General features: G+C 34.0%; 1 protein-coding gene across 2 annotated transcripts in view; it reads right to left on the bottom strand.

Annotated features, from left to right (window-relative positions):
- Positions 1 to 6,978: 6,978 nt before the first annotated feature.
- The window catches only part of LOC145243513 (polyadenylate-binding protein 4-like), a 64,670-nt gene continuing 47,475 nt past the window's right edge, over positions 6,979 to 24,173 (bottom strand). The window contains exons 7-10 of one of the 2 annotated variants that reach the window (XM_080106480.1): positions 18,934 to 19,581; positions 16,612 to 16,836; positions 8,495 to 8,576; positions 6,979 to 8,460 (exon numbers count right to left, since the gene is read on the bottom strand). In XM_080106480.1, the coding sequence (XP_079962606.1) occupies positions 8,502 to 8,576; positions 16,612 to 16,836; positions 18,934 to 19,581 (948 nt within the window). In that variant the 3' untranslated portion in view covers positions 6,979 to 8,460; positions 8,495 to 8,501. Of the gene's footprint in view, positions 8,461 to 8,494; positions 8,577 to 16,611; positions 16,887 to 18,933; positions 19,582 to 24,173 lie in introns of those variants that run through there. The other variant, XM_080106481.1, reaches the window with a different exon arrangement.

The raw sequence follows: 24,173 nt of genomic DNA, 5'->3' as shown, positions 1-24,173 counted from the left end.
TGCTCATCTTACTTTTTTTTTTTTAATTTTTACGATTTTGAACACCGTCATAACTTTTGTTTTACTGAACAGAAATTTTTTTCACGATGTAGCCGAGAAGGTGATCTATAAACTGTAATAATTGTTTGAAAAATGAGTGAGCAATGCGGCTTTGAAGCAGTTCTAATGACTAAAACTGCCACTTAATCCAAACACAGTTGTGTTTGAATGATAAAAGTGAGAATGTGTGTAAGGACAACTCTCAACCTATATACTCAGTGAATTTTTGATCTAGACTTGAAATTTGGTATATAGAAACATTTTTAACTGTTTACATCCAGAAAAATAGGTTGCTAAGGGATCAAAATTGAAAAAATTGTTATTTGGAAGGGGCCATCAGATTTTTACCTGTCAACCATTTCATGAATGCGCATTTGCGAATCGTTCACACATAACTTGCTTATCTTAAGAATAAGTAGGTTTGAAAACAATTTTTAAAGATCGTGGCAAGCTAGCACTTGACTTACTGTCATTAGGTTTTGGTTTGTTTGAACATTTTTTTTTTTTTGTTTTGTTTTTACTTACAAGTGAACTTCAGGAAAAACATAATACTTGCATGTACGTCTCAGTTTATTTCCGTTTCCCCCAACCCCCAAAGGAATTTAACATGTTTAATACCAATAATGCTGGGTACATAATAAATAAAAGCATCAATAATTTTATTTTAGAGGTACTTATGCAGAACGTGAATCAAGCTTTTTTTTTTTTTTTTTTTTAAATCTGTATATAAAACTATTTTGATCTCCATTATGTTTCTGTAAAATAACATTAACAAAGATTTGTCAAATCAAGATTTCAATACTTTCCTTATCCCATTCTGCTTAACTCATAATATTGATTTTATTGTTTTTTTTTTCAAATTTTCTTTTCATTATTGAAGAATAGTGTTGAATTACAATATTTTTAAAAGTGAAAAAAAAATTCCAATTTTTTTTTTTTTTATATTCCTAAGAAAAATTCCATTTGACATGCAAGATAACAAGCAATGTTTATTGTAAAAATTGTCTGAATTTTCTGACAAATTCATAATTGTAGCCATTTTGACAGTCGTATGGTTTGTACATCAGGCAAATCTGAATTTAAGGTTTTAATGCTGATTCTGACATTCTTGACCGTCACTCGTTAATGAAGGAAGATTTTCATTCTCATTAGTATTATAAATAAAACATGGTCGCAAGAAAAACACAAAAGGATTAAATTTACATTTTTATTCTCAGTATTGAGATGTTAGTAGTTCCTTGCTGTTGGTCTCGTGTAGTCAGTTGTGATGGTTGGCTAGCGGATCAGTTATTAACAATACTTCTACATAGACTGGCTTCTGTAAACTGAGGCAGCATGACGTCTGCTAGAGCGTTTTTTGGGTTTTTTTTTTAAATCCCAAGACTTAATAAGCACTGTTAATAACAGACGTGCTAACCAACAACAGACTACCCAACATTTCAGCAGCACTGCCAACAGTAAGGAACTAACATCTAGATATGAAACCAAGAATATGAATTTAATACTTTTGTTTTTATTTATAATACTGACGAGAATGAACATCTGCCCTTCAGAGTGCTGGTCAAGAGTGGCAGGATTAGTGTTAAAACCTTAAATTCACCTTTGCCTTATGTACAAATCATAACTGTCAAAATGGCTACAATTATGAATTTCTATCAAAGGAAAAAAAAAAAAATTTGTCGAATGTGGAAAATCTGTGCAGAATTTCAAACAGAACTCATTATTTAATCCACTAGGGTAGAATGCTTTCATTCCATCAGTTGTGATTGGGTAGAAGTTTTTAAATAATTTGCAATTGTATTTAGTGTCGCTTGCACTGAAGATTGAACTTCCTGCTGATTCAAGCAACTTTACACGTTTCCACATGACAAACAGCAGGAGCAGTCAGCCGTATATTGATCGAGCATAATTTTTGTTGAACAGTTTTAGTAAAACCTAATAATCTGCGGTGAACAATAATAAAGAATATACTTATGTGTTGAGGCTGCTAAGGAAGTTCCAAAATATTGCATATATTCCTACATGCTCCTCTCATGACATGACAAATTCTAATATGGTGTCCACGGAAACCGATATACTCGCTGCTCCAGTGATGCGAGTGTCAAACCAGCGAACTCAGATGATCATGAAACATAGAAAAAGACAATCTTTTACCTATCAGCACCTTGATGCAGGGAAAAACACAAACACTCACCAACGCCTATGGAACTCTCTCCCATTTGCTGGTTTCCCAGCTGAAGTCCAACAGAAACAAATTCTTGATGAACCGCCCTCTTAAGTAATGCAATCTACCAAATTTCCATTAATAACGATTACTACGATATTACCCCATTGATTACTGTACACTCAATAACCCTTGTCCTCGAGTGTCCTCTGGGCCTTGATAAGTGGGGAATTCTATGTAAAAAAAAAAAAAAAAAAAAAAAAAAAAAAAAGGGTACCCCCGTTAGATATTGGCAGGGAAACACCAAAGTGCGCTGTTTGACGATTATTATGATTGTTATTAAATTTATGTTAAGATATCCTAATAGGAAATAATTTAAGAGGCTGACCTCTAATCTGATACAGCATTACGTATCACTTAAACTTAGGAGAGAGAAAGAGCTAGAAAGACACATATCATTGTTAATCAAGAGCCAGGAGTGAGAAAGCAGACTGAGGCGGTGGCCAGAGACAGAAAGATGGTCCACAGACAGTGATGGCTCCCAGTAGAGGGGATCAAAAATGGTGATAGGAAGCTCCAATGCTGGTCCTAGACTAATGGAGGAAACATTTGGCACATAAAGCCGCTGTAATTACCATCAAGACCGAGCTGTACGAATCTTCATTTGCAGTTTTCCAAGAATCTGTCAAACAGAACCAAAGACAGACCAGGAATGTTTTTCCGATTAGTCCGATATTAAAACCCCAGAGAACCGTATTTATCTCTTTCTGTTGTAAATGTTACATATCCATTGTTAAACTGTATCTGTTAATATATCAACACTGTCGTGTGATACACGCATCAATTTAACGAACAATAGAAGAACTAGATTAGATGAACACACGTATATAGATAACTGTGACACGTATATACAAACATGTACACACATTCATTAGAACATTTTTTTACTACTAGACAATACACAAACATACAGACACTGTCCTCGAGTGTCTAAGGTCTCTCTGTACAGGGGTTTGTCAGAACAATCTGGCATGAGGATACTTTTTCCATAGAAGTGAACCCTGACCAAATATTCAAAATCACATTTCGTATTCACTGCCCAAATAAGATCTCCTCGCTATGACTAACCCACATTAGCTTTTATGAGGAATGGTGCACTTTCTCCAAGTGATGTTACCTCAAGTAACAGCACGAAACTGGATACTCCACCAGACTAGATAAATTCTTGTCCTTGAATTCAGTAAGACCAAAATAAAAGATATAATACAATATATGAAAATGGTTAATTGGGGAGAGGAAAATTATGTTCTCAACTTCTTTATTAACTCAGTGTTTGAGAAATAAAGAAAAGTGGAACATTCGAATATCTATGTATCTCATATAGACTTCAAGTGTTAGCCCCAGGTTGTGGGCCCCTTGGTTTCTGAGAACTTCGTCTGAAGTAAAATAAAACAAAAAAGCGAATATATATATATATATATATAAAAAGACACCTTTATACATAATATATGCATTTATACACCTCTCCCCAGTATACAACACCTGTTCAAATACGTCGACACAGCCACATTCCCAGAAATCAGACTTCCTGATATGAGCTGTTGTAAAATGAAAGTCTTATCACAATGCCACATGTTAGACTGATAACTCTGGTCTTTATCTTGCCTGGTAACCAATCCCACCTCCTTCTTGCCCATATTCCTTTGAAAGGTTCAGCTCACAAATGCCAAGTGTCATTGACAATTAAAATTAAGTCTTTTTACAACTTGCACGATACTACTGGTCGCATATCGTTATTGCAGGTGATTTGAATACCTGCACAGAAAATCATAAATGAATGCAGTTTGAAGTTGTGTTTTATAAATTACTCTTAATGTATATCATTTTTGTTTTCACGTGCTTCATGGTCATACAACGCAATACAGAAAGGTTTTCAAAATTAATTATTATCCATTACAACTAAATTTTATTTCTTTTACTGGTTTTAATTTTCTTATCACTTTGTGCTTGGGATGGGGCATTCTACCGGATGCTAAACATTCTCCCATTAGTTTAGTTACTCCAACTGAGAGATGTTTTCAAGATTCTAACCGTCCCTATGTATAAATTTAAATATGTTCAAATAAAATGTAAAAACTAAAATGACTTTACAATATCCCGGTTAGGTATATTATAGTATCACTCGTTAATGAAGGATATAAAGATTTGTCTGTTACAACTAAAATTTTATTTCTTTTTCTCTCATGTTTTAATTTTATCTGGGGATGGGACATCCTACTGGATGTCAGACATTTACCCACTATCTCAGTCACTCCAACCAAGATATCTTTTAAATTCTAACTGTTCCTTCGAGTGCAATTGTTTGTATTTCTCTTGCACTTGGCTCATCGGGTATATTTGACAGTTTTTTAAATTCTCTTTCAGGAGTCCAGTTGCTCCTATAATTACTGGAATGATGGAGATGTAAAAGTTCCAGCGTACACATAAAACACATAAAAGGTATTTCGTTATCTTCTCCCTCTTAGCTCTGTTAAACCCAACATCATTAGAGACACTTCAACTAGGATTGCTACTTTAACCACCTTGTCCAATATCACTATATCAGGCTTAACAGCTCCATTTTCTAAGTATGTAACTAAAGGAATTTCATAGCCATAATGGATGGTGTATGACTTATTTCCAACTGCTATTTCTGGTAAACATGTTCCAATGATTTGCTGCTACACTGGACATTCAATGTTTTACAGATTTTCCAATGGAAATATTTGCACAATCTACTGTGTCGCATTGTATTCTAGTCATCCCCTGGCAGACCTTTACAACTGGATGTCAGATGTCTCACACTAATTCTGTGTCGCAGAACCTGCACTCGTCATAACAGAGGCCACTTATTTTCTCAAAAGCATTGGTCATTAAGCCTTGATCTTTGGCAGCCATTATTCTCTCCTGATCATAGAGCAATTCTCTTTTCAGCCAGTCTTCTTTATATAGTCCTGTGATGGTCCATTCAAGAAATACTTGGCACGTTTTTGGTTGGCCCATTCTTCTAGTTTTCTGCAATAGAAGATCATGTATTTTTGTAGATTCTACTGGGCTATTTCCATAGCAAGCTGGTTTTGTGATTCTGTCTCATATGTAAGACAGTCTTATTGAAAATGTTTGGCTAGTTTTGTGATGAAAGGTTGTTCTACTGGCTCTTGTTTCTTAGTTTTCATGCACCATCTAAGATTTGGATTCTTGGAGCTCATGAGATATTACCATGTGCTCACAATAGCGGCTCAGTGCTTGTGGTCAATCTCTGAGAGAACCATATGACCTGCTCCTCTAGACCTCTATAGTCTTATTAATCAACAACTGGTCCTTGGTGCCTAAGCACTTCCTCCTGCATCCTTCTTGGTCTTTTTCCATGCATGTCCCAGAAGATAGGTGCTCATAGATGTTATCTGCAATCAGGCCAGTGAAAAACTTGTAGGTCGTTGCGAGACAAAAGATAGTCATTACGGCATTAGGTAATATACCATGGTAATTATGGTATTAGGGTAATATGTCTTTCAATTTAAGTGTGAGAGTATTGCTTTTTAATAGCTTTGCTGATGTGTCCTCATCCCTCAACAGTCTAGTGAAGCAGCTATCATAATAATTATAGTGCTTTTAGCTGTTTAAGCCAAGAATTGGATAAGTTTTTTTTTTGTTTTTTTTTTTTAATTCTGTAATCGATCCAATTTTAATTTTATCATTCCAAATGTTATCTTTGGCTTTGGCATTTCTGGCTTGCTTTGTTTTGTTTTTTGGGAGAGGGGGGGGGGGCTACATACCATGCCTCTTGATTACAGTGTCCCTCATCCTCCAGGCTTTTTCTGTAGGAGTTTCACAATGTGCAAACAAATAGAAAGCAACCTAAGTCACTTCACTGCATTGTGGGCAAGCTAATTTCATCTTAAAATACAGAAAAGATTGGAGAAAAAAAAAAAAAAAAAAAAAAATTAAAAAAAAGGCTATGCCTTCTTGCATAATTATTGGCAAGTTTTATCCAAGTTGAAAGACACGGATAACAGGCATTACACAGTTTTAATAAACAAGATGCAAGTTCAGCTTTTTAATCGAGGGACAGAAATAATTTTATTTGATACAATTTTTTTGTTTTAATCAGTTTCTTCCTGTACAATCCATCATTCCATATTCATTAGTTTATCTAACATTATCAGCTGTTAACTTCATACCAAATCTTTGTGTCTAAACCTGGTTTGGCTTATTTTCTAGTTTAAAGTATATTTTCTTTCAGATTTCATCAAATTCTTTGGTACTTGTTTGGAATAATAACAAAAATGGAAACTCGAAAAGCTGAATTTCAACTAAAACCAATATTAGCTATCTGATTTTCATGTCAATTTTCATTAAAAAGCAATGCTCAATTACTTAATTGTTATGTCATAATCAGTTAACATTACATCTATTATATAATTGTGTTGCTTTTTCCACAAGTCACGCACACGTATCCCACTAAAATTTAGTTTAAAAAGCTTATTTTGCAATCGCATAACGTCATAAGTACTTGTAGCCGTGTGGGCAAAAGCATTTGTCCATAAGTTTTTGTCTTCTTCCCCTCGAGCTCAGATACTGTAGCTCATTTTTTTCTTTTTAGGAGGGAGGGAGTGAAGAGTTGTTTATTTTTTTGTTTCAGCGCATGAGCAACAAAAAATGCTCAATATCCAGAGAATAGTTTTTCTCTTTGTATCCCTTCTGCAGAAATATCTGGTGGGGAGATTGTCACATACTTTTTTTTTTTTTTTTTGACGATTATATTTTACTGTTTTCATTTGCCTTTTTATTTTTGAAATTGTTGTTTGGGGCTGACAGTTAATAATGAAAAACTGCTCAATATCCTTAGTATAGCAGGCGTGTCCAAACAAGAACTTCCTGTCGACCCAAGCAATGCCAGGTATCCATGCTAGTTATTATATAAAACATGCATTTTCGTGATATCTATGTAATTATTATGGCGCAAACAGTAACATATCCAAAAACATTATGAAAAGATAGGTAGAAAAACAATTATCAATGAAAAAAGAAATGTGAAAGGAAGCTAAAGAGATAAGTTGACAAGTTCGGTTGCTTACGTCAGTCACGTGACTAACGTAATTCAAAATGTCGAACAAATTTTATTTTCAGTATAAACTTTATTGCTGTTTTTCATTAATCATTTTTCTACATAATTTTCTGTAATTTTTGAATATGTTACTATTTGCTACATGACAATTATGTAGATGTCATTTGTTTTGCTTAAAATTCAATATTTCGATTTTCGTTCATTTGATATAGAACCAACACTAAATTTTTTACTTTATTATTTTTCGTAATTCTTGGATATGTTACTAATTCCTCAATTTTCGTTATTATTCCAAATAAGTGCCGATTCTTCTTTACTTCCAGAGAGTAGAATGATATTTCCAAGGAGATTCTGTCAGATTTGGAAAGGAGCAGATTCACTTGCTGATTCCTTGGAGAACAGGCTGAAAGGGTTTCAGTGTTGAAAAATGAGATGGACAAAGCCTTTGAGGAATAGTTTTTTTTTTTATTTTTTGGTAAACGTTAAAGATCGTGATCAAAGAAGAACCAAGACAAAAAAAAAAAAAAAAATTCTGTGGGTATTAAAAATGGTTTTATGTTGGAGTTTTTCTTATATATTACTAAATTTAAAATCCACTTAGCATGTAAAATTGAGAAAAACCTGCTTGAAATATGTCAACATTATGTGAATAAGATAAAAAAGAAAATGGTCACCAAATTTGACCTGATGTGTTTATCTAAAAAACAAAAAAATGAAATAGATTTATATTTCACTTTTTTTAGATAAATTTAATAGGAATTAATATTTAATGACAACGTAAAACCATTTTTAATATTTACAGAATGTTTCTGGCATTCTTCTGTTTAGTGTTTACCCTTTTTTTACTATTGATTTAGGTTTTATCCTTATATCCTTAACTATTGCAGGTTTTTAATGTTGAACTCTTGGATATTTTCTATTTACTTGTAGAAAAATTTACCAATGCTTGAATAAAAAAATTTCAATCGTCTACAAAATTAGAAATTTTTTTTTGTGTTTCTTTTCAGAAAGCAATCACAGTCTAGATTTTTTTTTTTTTTTTCGAAGTAGAAAGAGGAGGGTAGTCTGATGAGATAACCACATCCATTCATCTTTTGAAACACAAGTGAAGTTGGATGAGACATTATATATATATATATATATATATATATATATATATATATATATATATATATATATATATAGGCCAATTTATTCCTTCTTCATCACCAGATGTGCAGCTTCCTTAGCCTGGTGAACTTGGAGAACTGCAACAGCTTCTTCAACCTGAAATTAAGATTAAAAAACACATTAATTGTTTTTTCTCAGTTTTTCTGAGGTGTTATTCATGTTTTTCTTGAAACTTGTCTGAATGACTATTGGGTTAAACAGTTTATTTTTGACTTCCACTTTCTGTTTATTGGAAATCTTGCCAGTGTAAATGGAGAAAAAGTTCCTTCTGTTTAATACTTACATAAATTCCAGTTTAATTTTTAAATTTTACATAAAAACTAGTTTTTACGTGAACTCCAGAATAGTTTTATTTTCAATAAAATGTAATCAATATATATAATTTTTTAAAATCAATGAAAAAAAAAAAAAAAATTTTTTTCAAAATGATTTTATATAATAAAATATTTTAAAAATAGTCTGTAGCAGACAGATTTACAACAAACACAAGCAGGAGCGAATTCTTGCAGCTGGAGATTTTAAAATATACTTCTTTCCCAGCTTGTCCAATAAGAAGCCAGCTCTCAGTCACATGACCAAATTTAACCGGCCACACTCGCTCTTCATAGATCTTGGACGAACAACTCCACTTGGAAAGGACCTGTCACCCCCAACTTCTCTCTTGGGACACACACACAAGAACTTACCCAGCCTACAGGCTCGGGTTCGACAATGACAGAATACAAACAAGCCAACATAGCTATTTCCATTTCCACATGCAATACACACACGAACTCACCCAACAGTACTGTCTCATGACATACACTTCTACGACTAACTTCTAGGAGATGTATAATCCATCATGGCTACGCACTAACTTCAACACACACAAACTTTTTTTCATTAAACAGGCCTGTCTAATCTTTAATCTGTTTCCATACAGAAACTCTTTCTACGACTAATTCATTTTTCTATACACACTACTAACGAAAATAACCAATAAAGCTGTTTTTAAATGTTGGAATAAGACTGTTTCTTATTTCTACAAGTCTTTACTTTCAAATTTTCAAGTAAAGATTAAAATATTTTGATAGCATTTTATTAAAAAAAATAAAACCATTTCGAAAAATTGAAGATTAGTTGGTTTTATGTAGAGTTTTCAAATTAAACTGGAAATTGCATAAGAATTAAATCAGAAGGGACTTTTCCATGATATCACACCAACCTTAGCAAAAATTCTGTTAAACAAAAAGCCCAAGTTGGAAAGCAACTGTTTTAGTAAAAATTACCCAATATTGATATTTTAACTCCTATTTCAGTAGATATTCAATTTCATTCAAGCAATATTTAAATGTGATTGTTGTGAATTATTTGCAAAACTTGGGATTTTTTTTTGATGAGTGCAGATTTGAATGCTTATCTTTAAATTATATACGTAATCTTTGGATCACAACATGACCGTATGCTTAAAACTTGCAAACAAAATTGATGAATCAAGGACGCATATCAAGATGTCTATTCAATATATGCATTTAATAACAAAGTGACATTTCAAACTAAAGTAGAGAAAAAGGTAAGTCTTAAAAGAAATGTGTTCTTGACTAGAATTCCTTATACAGGGTGGAACGATGCACGCCTGTAGAACTGTTCCACTTGCCTGTTTCCCTCCCAACTTCAACCTGGATGTCTTAAAGTCCAACACAAACAAATTCCTGATGAACCGCCCCCTTAAGTAATGACACTATCAATTCTCCAATACTACTACTACACTATCCCATTGATTACTGTACACACAGGAGAGTCAATGGAAGGTCGCGCCAGTTTCCTTTATTTGTTGCAGGCCATCTATTAGTTGATCAGCTGTGTATTGTGACGACCCCCCCCCCCCCCCCAGATTTCTACTTGGTGTTCTCTAGGTAATTAGGAGAGAGTCAATGGAAGGTCGCGCCAAGTATCATTCCGTTATTCCCTCCTCCGTCAGGCAAGATTACTTGGATGGGGTATGTATATTCAATCTTCGACTTGGAACGATACTTATAGGCTCAGGGTCAATTTGTAGGTGGGCGAACATGATCAGATCTCGTGGAAGAAGGAAAGAAAGAACGAACACATCATTGTATGTGCATATATACAGCTTTCCTTTTTTCTTTTTTAATTTCCACAATGTATAAAAACGAAAACATAAAAACAGGATAAAGCAGGAATAACAGTTTATATCAATAACAGAAATTCCGACTCACCTTTGTAGAGGACCCCGTTTTTTTTTGTTTTTTTTTTCTTTTAACGTTAATTTGAGATTAACGTTTTTTTTTTTTTTATCGTTGATATTCCATCAACGGAGTCGCGCTATATCCTGTAGTTATAAGTTTTCCGATTTTTGGTTGCTGAATTTCAGCGACAATATTTTATTTTATTTTTCCTCACATCTTATTGGTCCATTTGGATCGCATGATTTTCCTTTCCGAATCGGGTGATCCTTTCGCTTACTTTTATGTGATCATCAGCACCATTTTATATAATCATCATCATCATCCAATTAAGTTCATCTGTTTTTTTTGTATTTGTTTTTTTTTTCTTTATATGTACATATATACAATTATCGTTACAGTATAAATCCCAAAAGCGATAAGAACCTATTATGTCTGAAAACGACAATGTTCACCGAGCGAGATCGGACATGCACCGCTGTACAACTCATGCTCCCTACCGATCCAAGTTATGATAACAGGACCATTGCCAGCGCCCTCAAAATTTCATTGCTGGATTGCCACGAATAACATGCTCAGGGTGATGAAAACAAAGTTTTCAGTCACAGTTATTGTCTTTGGTGTGATTTTAAGTGAGGGCCACATCATGCCACCTCACATCTTTGAAGTTGGCTTGAAAGTTAATACCGAAGTGTATCTGGAGATGTGGTGATTCCCTGGTGCAATCAGGTGGCCGCTAGCAGACCCTGGGTGTGGCAGCAGGACTGGGTGCCAGCCCACAAGTCCAAAGAGGCTTGGCTTCAGAAGGAGTGTAACGACTTTGTACCCTTCTTTCACCCACCCACCCCCTCCTTTTCGCTGGACTACTTTTTTTGTCATACGTCTAGAACATCAACATGACCTCCCACAACACCAAAGTCAACCTGATCGCCACCATCCTCAGAGTTCTAGCCGGCGCTTGTGGAAAAAGTATGCTCCCAGTTTTGAACCTGTATCGAGGCAGTGACCGAGACACAAGGTGGCTACATTGAATAAAATGTCAGCTCTACTACATAATCAAGTTACCGGAATTGATTTTTTTTTCAATAATTTTATATTAAAATAAATCAAATTTTATTTAAGTATCCAAGAAGTGACCGCTTTTTCAAAACAATTTTAACAAAAGGAAATAATTCAAACTTGCTAGATTTATGTTGTAATGCTAATGAATTCCCATTAACCACTAAAACGATTTTCTTTATAAAAATAAAACTGCTTGATCTTATTACTTGATTTTTAGAATACGTTTACATTTCAACACCAGTACGTACATCATAATTTTTTTTTTTTTTAATTTGTTTTTCAATAGAGGGGAATTCTAGACAACTGAAAGATGTTACATAGTCCATGCCTCCAGACAATGCCGGGCAACCATGCTATTTTCAATCCAAAGTGTGGCAGATTGTTAGACAGAAAGAATAAGACACATTGATGTTAAAATATCCAATCAGATATTGCGTGCATGTGCGTGTCTTTAATGAATAAATTTAATTGTCAAAATCCTATTTTAAAAATTAATTTGGTAAATAAAATTCCCAGTCTGCTCCTTTAGCTTTTAAGTTTTCATTTATATTTTTTAAAAGTTAACACTGGATTGATTTTATTACAATTTATAGGTTTGTATTACTATAATCATAGATTCGAAAAAGTTGTAATAATAATAAAACAAATAAATTTTATCAAAAGGCAAGATAAGTTACTTTTCTACCTAACTGGATAATTTTTTAGTGTTTTTATTTAATGTAACATGTTTATTCAGCTCTACATAGTGTTTACAAATGTATTTGAAAATTGCAAATGGCAGGGCACGGTAAGTTTGGAAAAATGAGTTAAAATAAAGACACTACATAAAATGCTGTTAGAAACTCACTCAATATGTTACCATCATATAGGCTGACATATATTCGGTAGGCTTTTAACAGTATTTTATAGTTTTGTTTTATTTTAACCCATTTTCCCAAACTTACAGTGTTAAACAGAGAGCCCACCCCCCACATCGCCATTTGCAATTTTCAAATACACCAGTAAACATTGTACGTTTTTAGAGCTGAATAAACATGTTGCATTAAATAAAAACACTAAAAGAAATTATCAAGTTAGGTAGAAAAGTAACTTATCTTGCCTTTGTTATGTTTTTTTTTTACCACTTTTTCGAATCTATATGTATAGTAATATAAACCCCAATTTTTTTTCCTTAAAATATATACTGAATTGAGTGTTTATGCATTATAATTGAATATCTTTAAAAAAAAATTTTTTTATGCGTTTTAAGTAAAAACACTATTACATATTTATGTCATTAAAATTAGTAAAACTTCCAAAAATCACAAAATGATAAAGGAAATCTGTTAGAACTTTTTTTTACAAAAAATACATTATTATCAATCTGTTATTTTCTAATTTGAAATAGCGAAAGTTAAAACAAGGGAGATAAGCGAGTTTGTTATAGGGAATACCGCTAAAACTGCATTATTAAATAAATTCAATTTTTTTCTTGTAATTATTTGCCTACTAACTCATTTTTCATAATGTTTGGAAGTTTTACTAATTTTGATATGACAAGTAATTACGCAAGTGTTTACTTAAAATGAATTCATTTGATATTCAAGTATCCTTTCCAAAAGTATATATTTTATATAATTTTTAATTTAATTACCAAACTTTCACAAGATGCAAAAGGTAAGATATATTTATTAAAAAAAAAAAAAAATATTAATTATTAAATATTAATATTTTGCAAAACAGATTTTTTTAATAATATACTAGCAGGGAGACCTAATGTTGCCCGGAATTGAATGATAATCAACAAATTATTTACTCCCATATTATTTTTATTATCGAAATCGGTGAAATCACTTATTTTTCTGATGACATCAATTGATTGTTGGGGATTCATCATGGTGCACCAGGAGGAAGCTTCACATGCACCCTCCCCCGTAGTCTACATTGCACTGTAGAGAACCTACTGTTGATTTTATAAAATTAGTTTTATATAAATTGAATTTAAGTTTAAAAATGTAAATGTCAAGTATCATGGTTCAATTGCGCTCTAACAAAAACATTCCAAACACATCCCTAACATATCAAGTGTTGATTTTATGTTTGCTAATGTAAGAAAAGTTCTACAAATGCACTTGTGATGTTAGGTTGTATAAGGTGTTAACTTTAGTCAAAATCACCTGTTCTTTCATTGGATTTTTCAGATTATTGATACTTATCGAAGACATTTTGATACAGAACTCTTTGCCAGATACATATAGTACATTTACGTGAAATTTCGTAAAATTCGGCCCAGCCATTTTAAACTCCATAAAGAACATTCTCACAAAGTTCCTTTTATATAATAGTAAATCCCAATCTTTAATAAATTTTTGATTTTCATTAAATGAAAAATAAATTGTTCCAAAAGAAAATATGCATTATGAGAAGGATTCTTGTAAAATTAATAGGTTTCGTTAATCTAGGAGCACAAAAGGAACTACAGATTTGATAGTTACCTTTTTTTTTTATCAATTTAAATGTATTCCAATGGAAAAGCACGATAAATATGTTAGCCATTATAATCATGTTAATTAAAAAAAAAAAAATTATTTTATGACACTGAAATTTTACAAAAATTTGGAAGCATATAAACTGCTCAAGAAAATCATTTTTTTGGCTTTAAAAATCTTAGCGAATCTTTATGTATTAAAGGATTGGAAGTTCTGAAAGTTTTTTACATCCAATAATTCATAAAAGGCATTATCATGACAAAATTAGTTTATAATTGGATTCAATTTAATGACAAAAATGACACTGGGGGAGGGAAGGATAACTCCCAAATATTTGTGACTAGCGGGGGGTACCCGGCATTGCCCGGGTATTGGTAGGTGTGTTTTGGGTAAATTGTTGGCCGGTGCCTGTTTTTGACGAGTTAATGATGTCAACTTTGTTCACTTTTTTTTTTTACGAAAAAGCTTAATGCACATGCGACGATCAAAAATTGTTGAATATTTATCTTTTCAAAGTCGGGCAAATTAAATAGACAGGCGACCCCGGTTGTTAACTCGTAGATATTATCATTTAGGCACGATATAAAAATGATTAAGTTGTGAGGCGACCGATCACTTCTTGGAAAAAAGCCTTTCTTGGACATACACGAAAACGCACACACAAACATTTACGCTTTTATATTTATAGATTTCAAGCGAAAGACAAAAATTAAGGAAAAACAGAAAATAATTCAAAATAAAAGAAAAAAGGAAATGAATAAAAATGAACATATCAATTTTAAAAACATTTGTGAAAATTGTTTATTTGTAGTCTTGCTAATAACTCATTACATGTATTTTATGAAAAGGAAAAAAGAACAAGATTGTAAAATGTTATTTGAAGAAACAAGATTGTAAAATCTTGTTTCTTCAAATAACATTTCTTCAATAAATTATTTCTCGCACAAAATTAAAAATATTTAAATACCTGCATTTTAAAATAAATTAGGTTTTGTTTTTGAGTCCATTCTATTATTAGGTGTAATGTTATGAATAATCAAGATAATTTTTTTTTTATATTTTATGTTAAAAGTTACACAAAGGAAAACAAAGTATGTCTTTCTTTAGTAACAAATTAAAAAAAAAAAAAAAGTGACCTCATAATATTCTGCTTGTTCCTTCCTGAGATCATAAGTTACACTTAAAAAAAGTGTAAACAATTTTTGAAGGCCAAATTTATGAAATTAGGCTTTAAAAAGGCTAATCTAGCAACTCTGACCGCCCTTGTTGACTATCATAATAACATATCCTCATTTTTGTAATAAGGTGAGAAAGAAGCTTGTAATTTTGACTTCCGCTTTCTGTTTAGTGAATATCTTAATGTATACCAAGAAAAAGTAAATTCTAATTAATATTGAGATAAATTTCAGTTTATTTAAAAAATTTACATAAAAACAGCTTTTATTTTGAAATTCGTTTTTAGTAATAACATGTTATAAATCAATATTTCTTAGTCTTGATTTTGAAAAATGTTTTTATTGCATTTTAAAAGTAAATGTTATAAACTTGTGTTGAAAAAAAAAAAAAAAATTTAAATAAAAGATTAAAAAATATATCTACATAACATTTTAAAAATAATTCTGAAAAAAATAAATAAATAAAAAATAAATAAATAAAATAAAATAAAAAAAAAATCATTTCAAGTAAAGACTAGTTTGCTTTTATGTAAAATCAAAAATTTAAACTAGAATTTGTATAAGTATTAATCAGAAGGGACTTTTCCGCAGTATAACAGCAACCTTGATAAGTTCATTTTCATGGCAAGTGTTCCACTAAATCTACGATACCCCTTTGCCAAAGCTACAATGTACAATTTCTCCCACTAACTGTGCCTAAATCTAAATGCAGATTTTATGAACAAAGCTTCTTTCCCAGAACTGCCCGCCTATGGAATACTGTTCCACTGGCCTGCTTCCTGGTTGAATACAACATAGTAAACTTCAAATCCAATATAAACAAGTTCTTGTTGAGCCGTACCCATAAATAATCAAATTCTACCCAATTTACACTATTAACGATTACTACATTACATTCAGTAAACCTTATCTTAGAGTAGCTTTCTGGTCTTAATAAGCAATGACTTCCAAGTAAAAAAAAAAAAAATCAGAAGTCAAAAAGAAACTTTTCGTAAAAATAACCAAAAACTGATCTTGTGCCTAACTTTACCCTTGCGGGAAGACAAGTAAATAGGGACAAAAGAAAAAGTCTCCTCTCCAACCTTTCTTAGTCCACTACTCACCGATTTTTACTTTGATTACGGATTTAATTGACAGAGACAGAGGTGATAATAACGCCTCCCAGCATCACTGGGTTCAAACATTTCATGGGATGCATAAAACTTACTCACACCATTACTCGTAATAAGGTAAATCTTACCTTTGAGCGCAAAGATTCTGGAGAATCGAGCATATGCAGTAATTCTGTGTTGTCAATTTCAAGCAACATGCCCGTGATCTTTCCTGCAAGTGCACTGTGATGCCGAGCGATCAGAGGGAAGAGCCGTTCACCCAGAAGTTGTTTTTGTTCCTGGGGTGGAGCAGCAGCCAACATGGTCGCTGTTAAAGGTTCTTGTCCTGGAACGAGGACAGCCTGGTGGCCTGTCTGCAATCAAAGTCAGATTCCGTTTTCAGAAGGAAACATTTCACTTAAAACTAAAAAAAAGAAAAAAAATAAAGTTTTTCTTCATATACAGACACTTGGATCTCGAATATAAAACAGTTTCAAATTTTGCTACCTCTCTATGCTCATACCACCAGGAAAATTGCAGCCCCACCCCCTTGACATAGGATCTCGTACAGTTTTTAGTCATGATTTTTTTTTAGGGAGCTTGACTCGTATAAGATGTTAGTCCAAGTTCCTTGGAGCTGATGTCACACATTTTGGATAGTTGTTTCGTTAGAGGGGTTCTCTTAAACTACGCATCTCTTGATATGCATTGCTGTTACTACATATTGCTTTTTCTCAGTGTTGTAGGCAACGAATAATTCCTTTCTTTACATTATATGGACGGTAGGAGTTAAAGTTTAGGTACTGTCAAGTGAAAGTTGATTTTTAGTATACAGATGACCTAACCCTAACCCGACTAATGCAAGTTCATTATCAGCATATCCAGAAACAATTTATATTAGTTTTCCATCATGAAACAAATGGACGGACAGACTTCACATGGTCCAGTAGTGTTTGAACATCTTGGTAAAGCCAGAATATGAATGTATCATCCACATATTGCGGCATATTGTTGGCTTTAGGGGTGTTGATCCTAAAACCATTTCCTTCAAGTATTCCAAATATATACATTGGCCATTACTGGGGATGCGTCCATGCCAAAGTTAGAAACCAGGTTTTCATCACTAAACCTACAGATTAAAATGAGCACATCTTAAGATCGATCCATTCATCTTTTACTATATCGTTAATTTTATTTTAATTAACTTTACTCCTTTATCGTCCCAAATTTCCTCTATATTAAAAAACAAAGAAAATAATTTTTAAGCAATTAATGGGAATTCATAAGCATACGAACATTAATCTTGAAGTTTGAATTACTGAGTTGTTTCCTTTTGTTTTTTAGAATCTTTTCAAAATGGTGGACAAGATAGTCATACTTCTGTTACCTATAAAATTCGATTTTTTATTTAAATAAAATTACTTGATTAATTTATAATTTTTTAAATATATTTTCGTTTTGTCACGGGTACATACATCATACTTTTTTTGGGGGTGGGGTTTAAACAAGAGCCAAATTTTTAAATGCAAATTTTATAGTAATCTATATATTAATACTGCAGTACTTATAACGGGCGCATCGTGATTTCCGGATTATAAATTATTCGATCAGAAGATCCTATTTATTAAGGAGGATAGGTTGATAAGATACTACAAACATTAAATTTGTATATACATATTTTAATTTAATGTTCGCAGTATGTTATCACCTTTTTAATAAAATAGGATCACCTAGAACGCAATGTGTAAAAAAAATAAATAAATAAATAAAACTAAATATATAAAAAATAAAATAAATAAATGAATGATGTCGCTTTTGGACCGTATGTGAAACTACCTTCTTGGTCTTCTGGCTAGGATTCAAGAGTAGTGTCTGTTCTGTCTAAAGATGGTATGATATGGGAGTTTCCGTCCACGCCAGGCGTCCATACAATGGAAACATGCTGGACTACTATAAGGATGCTGGAGATAAACCGTAATAAACAGATTCTGACACTACATTGACCAGATTTAGATAAATACATTTACAATTTTAACAAAAGGGCTACAATAATATTGTGCGGGTCTCCATTCACACTGAATGTCCACAAAATGCCCATCATGAATATATTACATATGAAAGATGCTGCTTTAGAATTTCCACACATACCGGTGCAGCAAATAAAATGCAGCAATTAATAAATTAAAAAAATAAATAAATAGAAATCATCAAATGCAAAAAAATATAAAAAGCAATAAATTTCATGCATTGTAAATTGTCTTTTTTTTTTGTTATCGTTTTAGGAACCAGAGTTTCATTTTGTGTGCTTACTTTTCATTATTGTACCTCATTTCAGTATTTTACAGAGTCAATATTGGCAGATGTGCTATCCTGTAAAAGTTGTAAGATGAAGTTTTGCAAAGAAAAAGTTTGCTAAATGAGGCATAGTAATGGTCAAAGTCATTCAATAGAAAACAAAAATAAATACTTACTGCTGCCGGCACTTGTGTCGCATCAGACTGATTGTTGCTAGATGATCGTGGTTGTGTAAACCTGTTATATGGCCGAACATTCTGTGCCGAAACATTGGCTCGACCAACATTGGACCACGCATTGGTCACATTCTGCACACCACTGCCACTTCCTCTGGTGGATGACCACTGGTTTGTGAGTGCACGCGGATATATATTAGAGCGCATATTTTGAGTAGTTGCTGCACTGACCGAAGTACGCGGTGGTCTTATGTGAGGTGTGGTTAGTTGCTGATAGGCTGCATGTCCACCAGTTGTTGAACGGGTTTGCCAACGTGGAATCCCAGTACGCATTTGTGGAACTTGCGGATAAAAATTCCTTTGAGGTGGTGGCATTGCTGGTAAAAAGAAACCGGCAGCATTATTTGCTTGGAACACTTGACCCATCTGACCAACATTGCTCGCCTGGTTGCGAAGGCTAGTCATCCTCTGAATATATTGGGAGTGAAGTTGGGCTTTGCGTTCCTCTTTGCGCTGGGCAAGAGCAACATACAAGGGTTTCGTGTCAATTATTCGACCATTCATTTCCGTGACCGCTTTTGTAGCTTCTTCAGCAGCAGAAAAACACACAAAACCAAAACCTTTTGAACGACCATTTTCCAGCATCACCTGAGAAATAGAATTATAACATGAATATGTGATACTATTGACACCCTCCCCTCTAAAGTGTTGCAAATAAGAAAAAAAGATAAGAAATTATATTATTTAATCGGAATTCATTATTGAGAGGAGTATTATTTATATATTAAATAAATAATACTCATCTCAATAATGAATTCCAATTAAATAATATATATACCGTTCGATACGGACCCGATCATGGAAAATCAGATCATAAATGTGGATTTATAAAACCAAAAAATCCAACCTTGACCGCCCTTTGGGGCCCATGGCGCAATGGATAGAGATGTTGAATCTCTACAGTTCCAGGTGAGAACTGTCTGAAGATAGTGGTTTCAATCCTACGCTAAAACGTGGTGAGACGACAACTATGGAAGGCAGTAATTGCTGTGGATGCAGTTAGGAGATTCAGAGTTCCTATCCCGTCGTGGTTATCACCTGACCAAGGCCAGAGGAATAGTTGGCCGAAACGTGAAATAACTAAGAAAGATGAAGGTAATAGTCCGCAATAAATAAATTAGTTTATTAGCTGAATAATAAAGACTAAGTTATTCACGAAGCTACATAAAGGAAGCTGAATAGGATTGTTAAGGTGTTGGGAAGATAAAGGTAATTTTGCAAGTTAGTTTTATGAGAGTTTACGGACAGTCTTGGGTTTGCCACAATTGAGGATAGTTGCAAGTCTGATACAGGTTATGGCTTGGACTAGATTGAAACAGATAGATTTAAGAGATTGAGATGAGCTAACATCAACAAGAACACAACCTTGACGGAATGTAGATCATAACCTTAGCATGTAGAGGATCGATGGTGTTACATACACACACATTTGCAAAATCTGTGTGTGTGTGTTTTGTTTTATCTTTTTATACTTGTGAACCATGCACAACCCCCTTGGCTGCTGCCAATGTGAGAGACAACGACACAGCTAGAAGAGAAGACGAAGGAGAACATCTATGGACACAACGTTGAGGTTTAACAATCATGGTCAAGCAGGAAGGCACACATGGTGCTGTCACAAATATATGTGAGATTGCAAATAAAACTAAATATACATTTTGTATTTGGTGACTTCAATGTCCACCACAGCAACTGGCTTGGATTTTCTACTCACAGACACAGCTGGTATGACTACATATAACTTCTCTATATCTCATTCCCTATCACAGATGGTTACGTTTCCAACCAGTTTCCCAGACCAGCAAGAACAACACGCATCACTTCTAGATCTGTTTCTGACCACAGTTCTCGATGACTAATGCCCACAGCCCACTTGGGAAGGCCGATCATGCATTAGTAATGGTTGCAATAGCCCTAAACTTTAGAGCCAAAACTGAAGAGCCACTGCTCAAAACAACGAGATATTATAAAAAGGCTGACTGGGAAGCCATCAGGGATCTCATCAGGGACACCCCATGGCAAAATATTTTTTCACTTCCTGCTGAACAGTGTGCAAATGAGACCACTGAATGGTTCAAAACAGCAATTGAAGCACGTGTTCCCACACGGAAATTTTATAGCAAGCCCCACTCAATGGTTTACTTCCACTTGTGCAGCTGCCATCATGCAAAGGCAGCACGCGTACCACAGATTTAACCGAAATAAATCAGTTCAAACAGACAGAAGTACATAGAAGCCAGAAATAACTGTAAGGAAGAAATAGCGACAGCTAAGAGAGAATTTACTGAAACCACCAAAAAATGCATCAAAGCACAGAAATTAGGAACCCGCGACTTCTAAAAATCTACAACAGTGTAGTAAATAATGGGCAATCAACAATTCCCCCACTATCCAACAATGAGGTTGTTTGCTCTGCAACTGAGAAGGCTAACATGCTTGCCAGTCAGTTTGCCTCCAACTCCACACTGGACCCTGCCAACCACCCCCTTCCCGACTTTCCTTTGCAGACAGACGCCACACTAGACGATCTGAAAATCACCCCTTCCCAGATGCATGCTATCATAAGAAATCTTGACACTGTAAAAGCATGTGGACCTGATCTCATCCCAACTGTGCTATTAAAAAAGTGCTCTGCCGAAGTAGCTCCAGTTCTCTCCAAACTCTACAACAAACGCTTTAATGAATCTTGCTTTCCTGCCTGCTGGAAAACTGCTTCTGTAGTACCAGTTTTCAAGAATTCTGGCGAAAGAACTGACCCAGTAAATTATCGCCCCCCCCCCCCCCATTAGCCTCCTCTCACTTTTCGTCAAAATATTTGAGTCCATAATTAACCAAGCTCTAGTCCATCACCTTACAGATGCTAAACTTCTGACTGACCAACAATATGGATTTAGACAAGCCCGTTCAACAGCAGACAATGATATAAATGCGGGAATACCTCAGGGTTCTATCCTAGGACCTCTGTTATTCCTAATATTCATAAATGACCTGCCTGACAAAATTGCCTGTGAGATGGGTATATATGCTGACGACACCACGCTGTATAACAGACACGACAGGAAAACAAATGAACACATATCTAAAGAAATGGCAGAAATGACTTCCGATCTATAGTGGAATGGGGACATAAATGGATGGTCACATTCAATGCTGCCAAGACTAAACTTGTTTCCTTCAATAATTACAAGAAACCTTTTCTACCACCAATAGCAATGACCAATGACTATCTGAAAGTACATCTTTTAAACTCTGCAGCCTAACGTTCACAGGAAACAGGAGTTGGAACAATTACATTGAGAGTATTGCCAGGACCACTGCAAAGAAGGTAGGTTCTCTCTACCGTGCTAGAAAGATACTAACGCCTGAAAGTATCCTATACCTCTATAAGGCCACCATTCGCCCATGTATGGAGTATTGTTGTCACATTTGGGCTGGTGCATCTGCCACTAGTCTCTCGCTCCTAGACAAGGTTCAAAAGAGAGTCGCCAATCTGATAGGTTCTGAACTGTCATTTAAACTTCAGCCTCTGTTCCCTCGACGAAATGTTGCATCCCTCTGCTTGTTCTACAAGTACTTTAACGGTGAATGCTCTGACGAACTGCAAGCACTTGTGCCCCCTTGACGTAAATACCCCCGACAAACAGCTAAATCCCACCCCTTAACAGAGATCCCTAGATGTAAGAAAGCCTTCTACTCCAGTAGTTTCTTCCAAGACAGCTAGACTTCCCAACTCCCTACACAGTACCCCTGATGCCTATGTTCCTGATAGTAGCCCCTTACAACAAAGTGGCAATGTGCCTTGTTTGGGATGAAAATATAATATAAAAAAAAAAAAAATAAATACAATTTTTGGCTTTCATTAAAAATTAAGATAAAAAAAGAATAAATACAAGTAAAAAATATATATATTTCGTATATAAAAATATGTTCCGTTTTTTTTTTTTTTTTTTTTCTTGCCAACATTTCAACCAACTTTAGTTTGCATTTGACAAGATTAAACGGTTTTAATTTCACCTGGATAGGGAAGAGGAAGCCAAGCAACATGACAGCCTCTAGGGATTCAGGATTAAAAAAAAATTAATAATAAAAAAAAAAAGTATATTGCAAAACTCGCTTTGATGATGGTGGTTGTGTAAGAAAACTTGCGTACTAAATGAAAAATGACATCAACCTAAGAAAAAGACCATAAAAGGAATGCGTGCACAGATCAGAGGACATTTGAGACGTGGATGATGTTTGGGAGGACAGGTCAGAAAGGAGTACAATCACAATTTATTTAGGAAAGTACCCAATAATAAATGTTGCAAAGAGAGAAAAAAAAAAAAAAAATGAAAGAGTTGAGTTATTACTTGTCATATTCCTGGTACACTTTGCTACGTGTTGGGTCTACAAGTGTGACATTCCAGTTGATGAAATAAATAGCATTTTACAAGTGTGTGCGTGTATCTTGTGTTTACTTTTATTCCCCCTAAACGCACATTGCCACTTAGATGTAAGGGGGCTACTATTTGGGATAATGTTTAACAGGGAACTTTATAAGTAGATGAGAGATTGCTGTTCACATTATATTTCAACTTTAGCAGATTAGTACAAGCAGGGAAACAGGAAATAGGGAGGGAATTCCAAAATCTAGCAGTCCGAAGAGAAAAAGCTATTAAAACAGAAGGCTTTCTGCTAATTAGATACCTCAATAGTGAAGGGATGAGATTTTGCTGCTTATCAGGTCAGGAGTATGAATGTTGAGGGGGGGGCACAAGTGTTAGAAGTTAGAGTACATTCCATTCAAGTACTTGTAAAACAGGCACAGGAATGTAACATTGTTCTGATGGAAGAGAGGTTAGAGCTTGGATGATAGTGCGGAACCCATTAAATGTGAAGCTTTTTTAGGACCCTGTTTTAGAGAGAGAGTAGCCCACCTACTATGCAACTGTCTTGGCAACGTCTTCGATGTTCCTTTTGACTGTTAAGTCAAGATAAATAAAAACTCAGTGAATTTCCATAAATGTTCAACTACTTTTATATAATACTAGCCCAGCATTGCTCGGTCATAAAATATGCTTAAATATGATATTTTATTTCATGCGGATTTTGTATTTATTAAAATAGAACCAATACTCTATTGATTATCATATTATATCCAATATATAGTAGTGATTTAAAAATATAAAAACCTGGTGCCT

Source organism: Euprymna scolopes, chromosome 22, assembly GCF_053919585.1.
Source record: "Euprymna scolopes isolate OS-2025 chromosome 22, ASM5391958v1, whole genome shotgun sequence".
NCBI classification, from domain to species: Eukaryota; Metazoa; Mollusca; class Cephalopoda; order Sepiida; family Sepiolidae; genus Euprymna; species Euprymna scolopes.
Note: the sequence above shows the minus strand (reverse complement) of the source record. Positions and strands in the feature narration are given on the sequence as shown.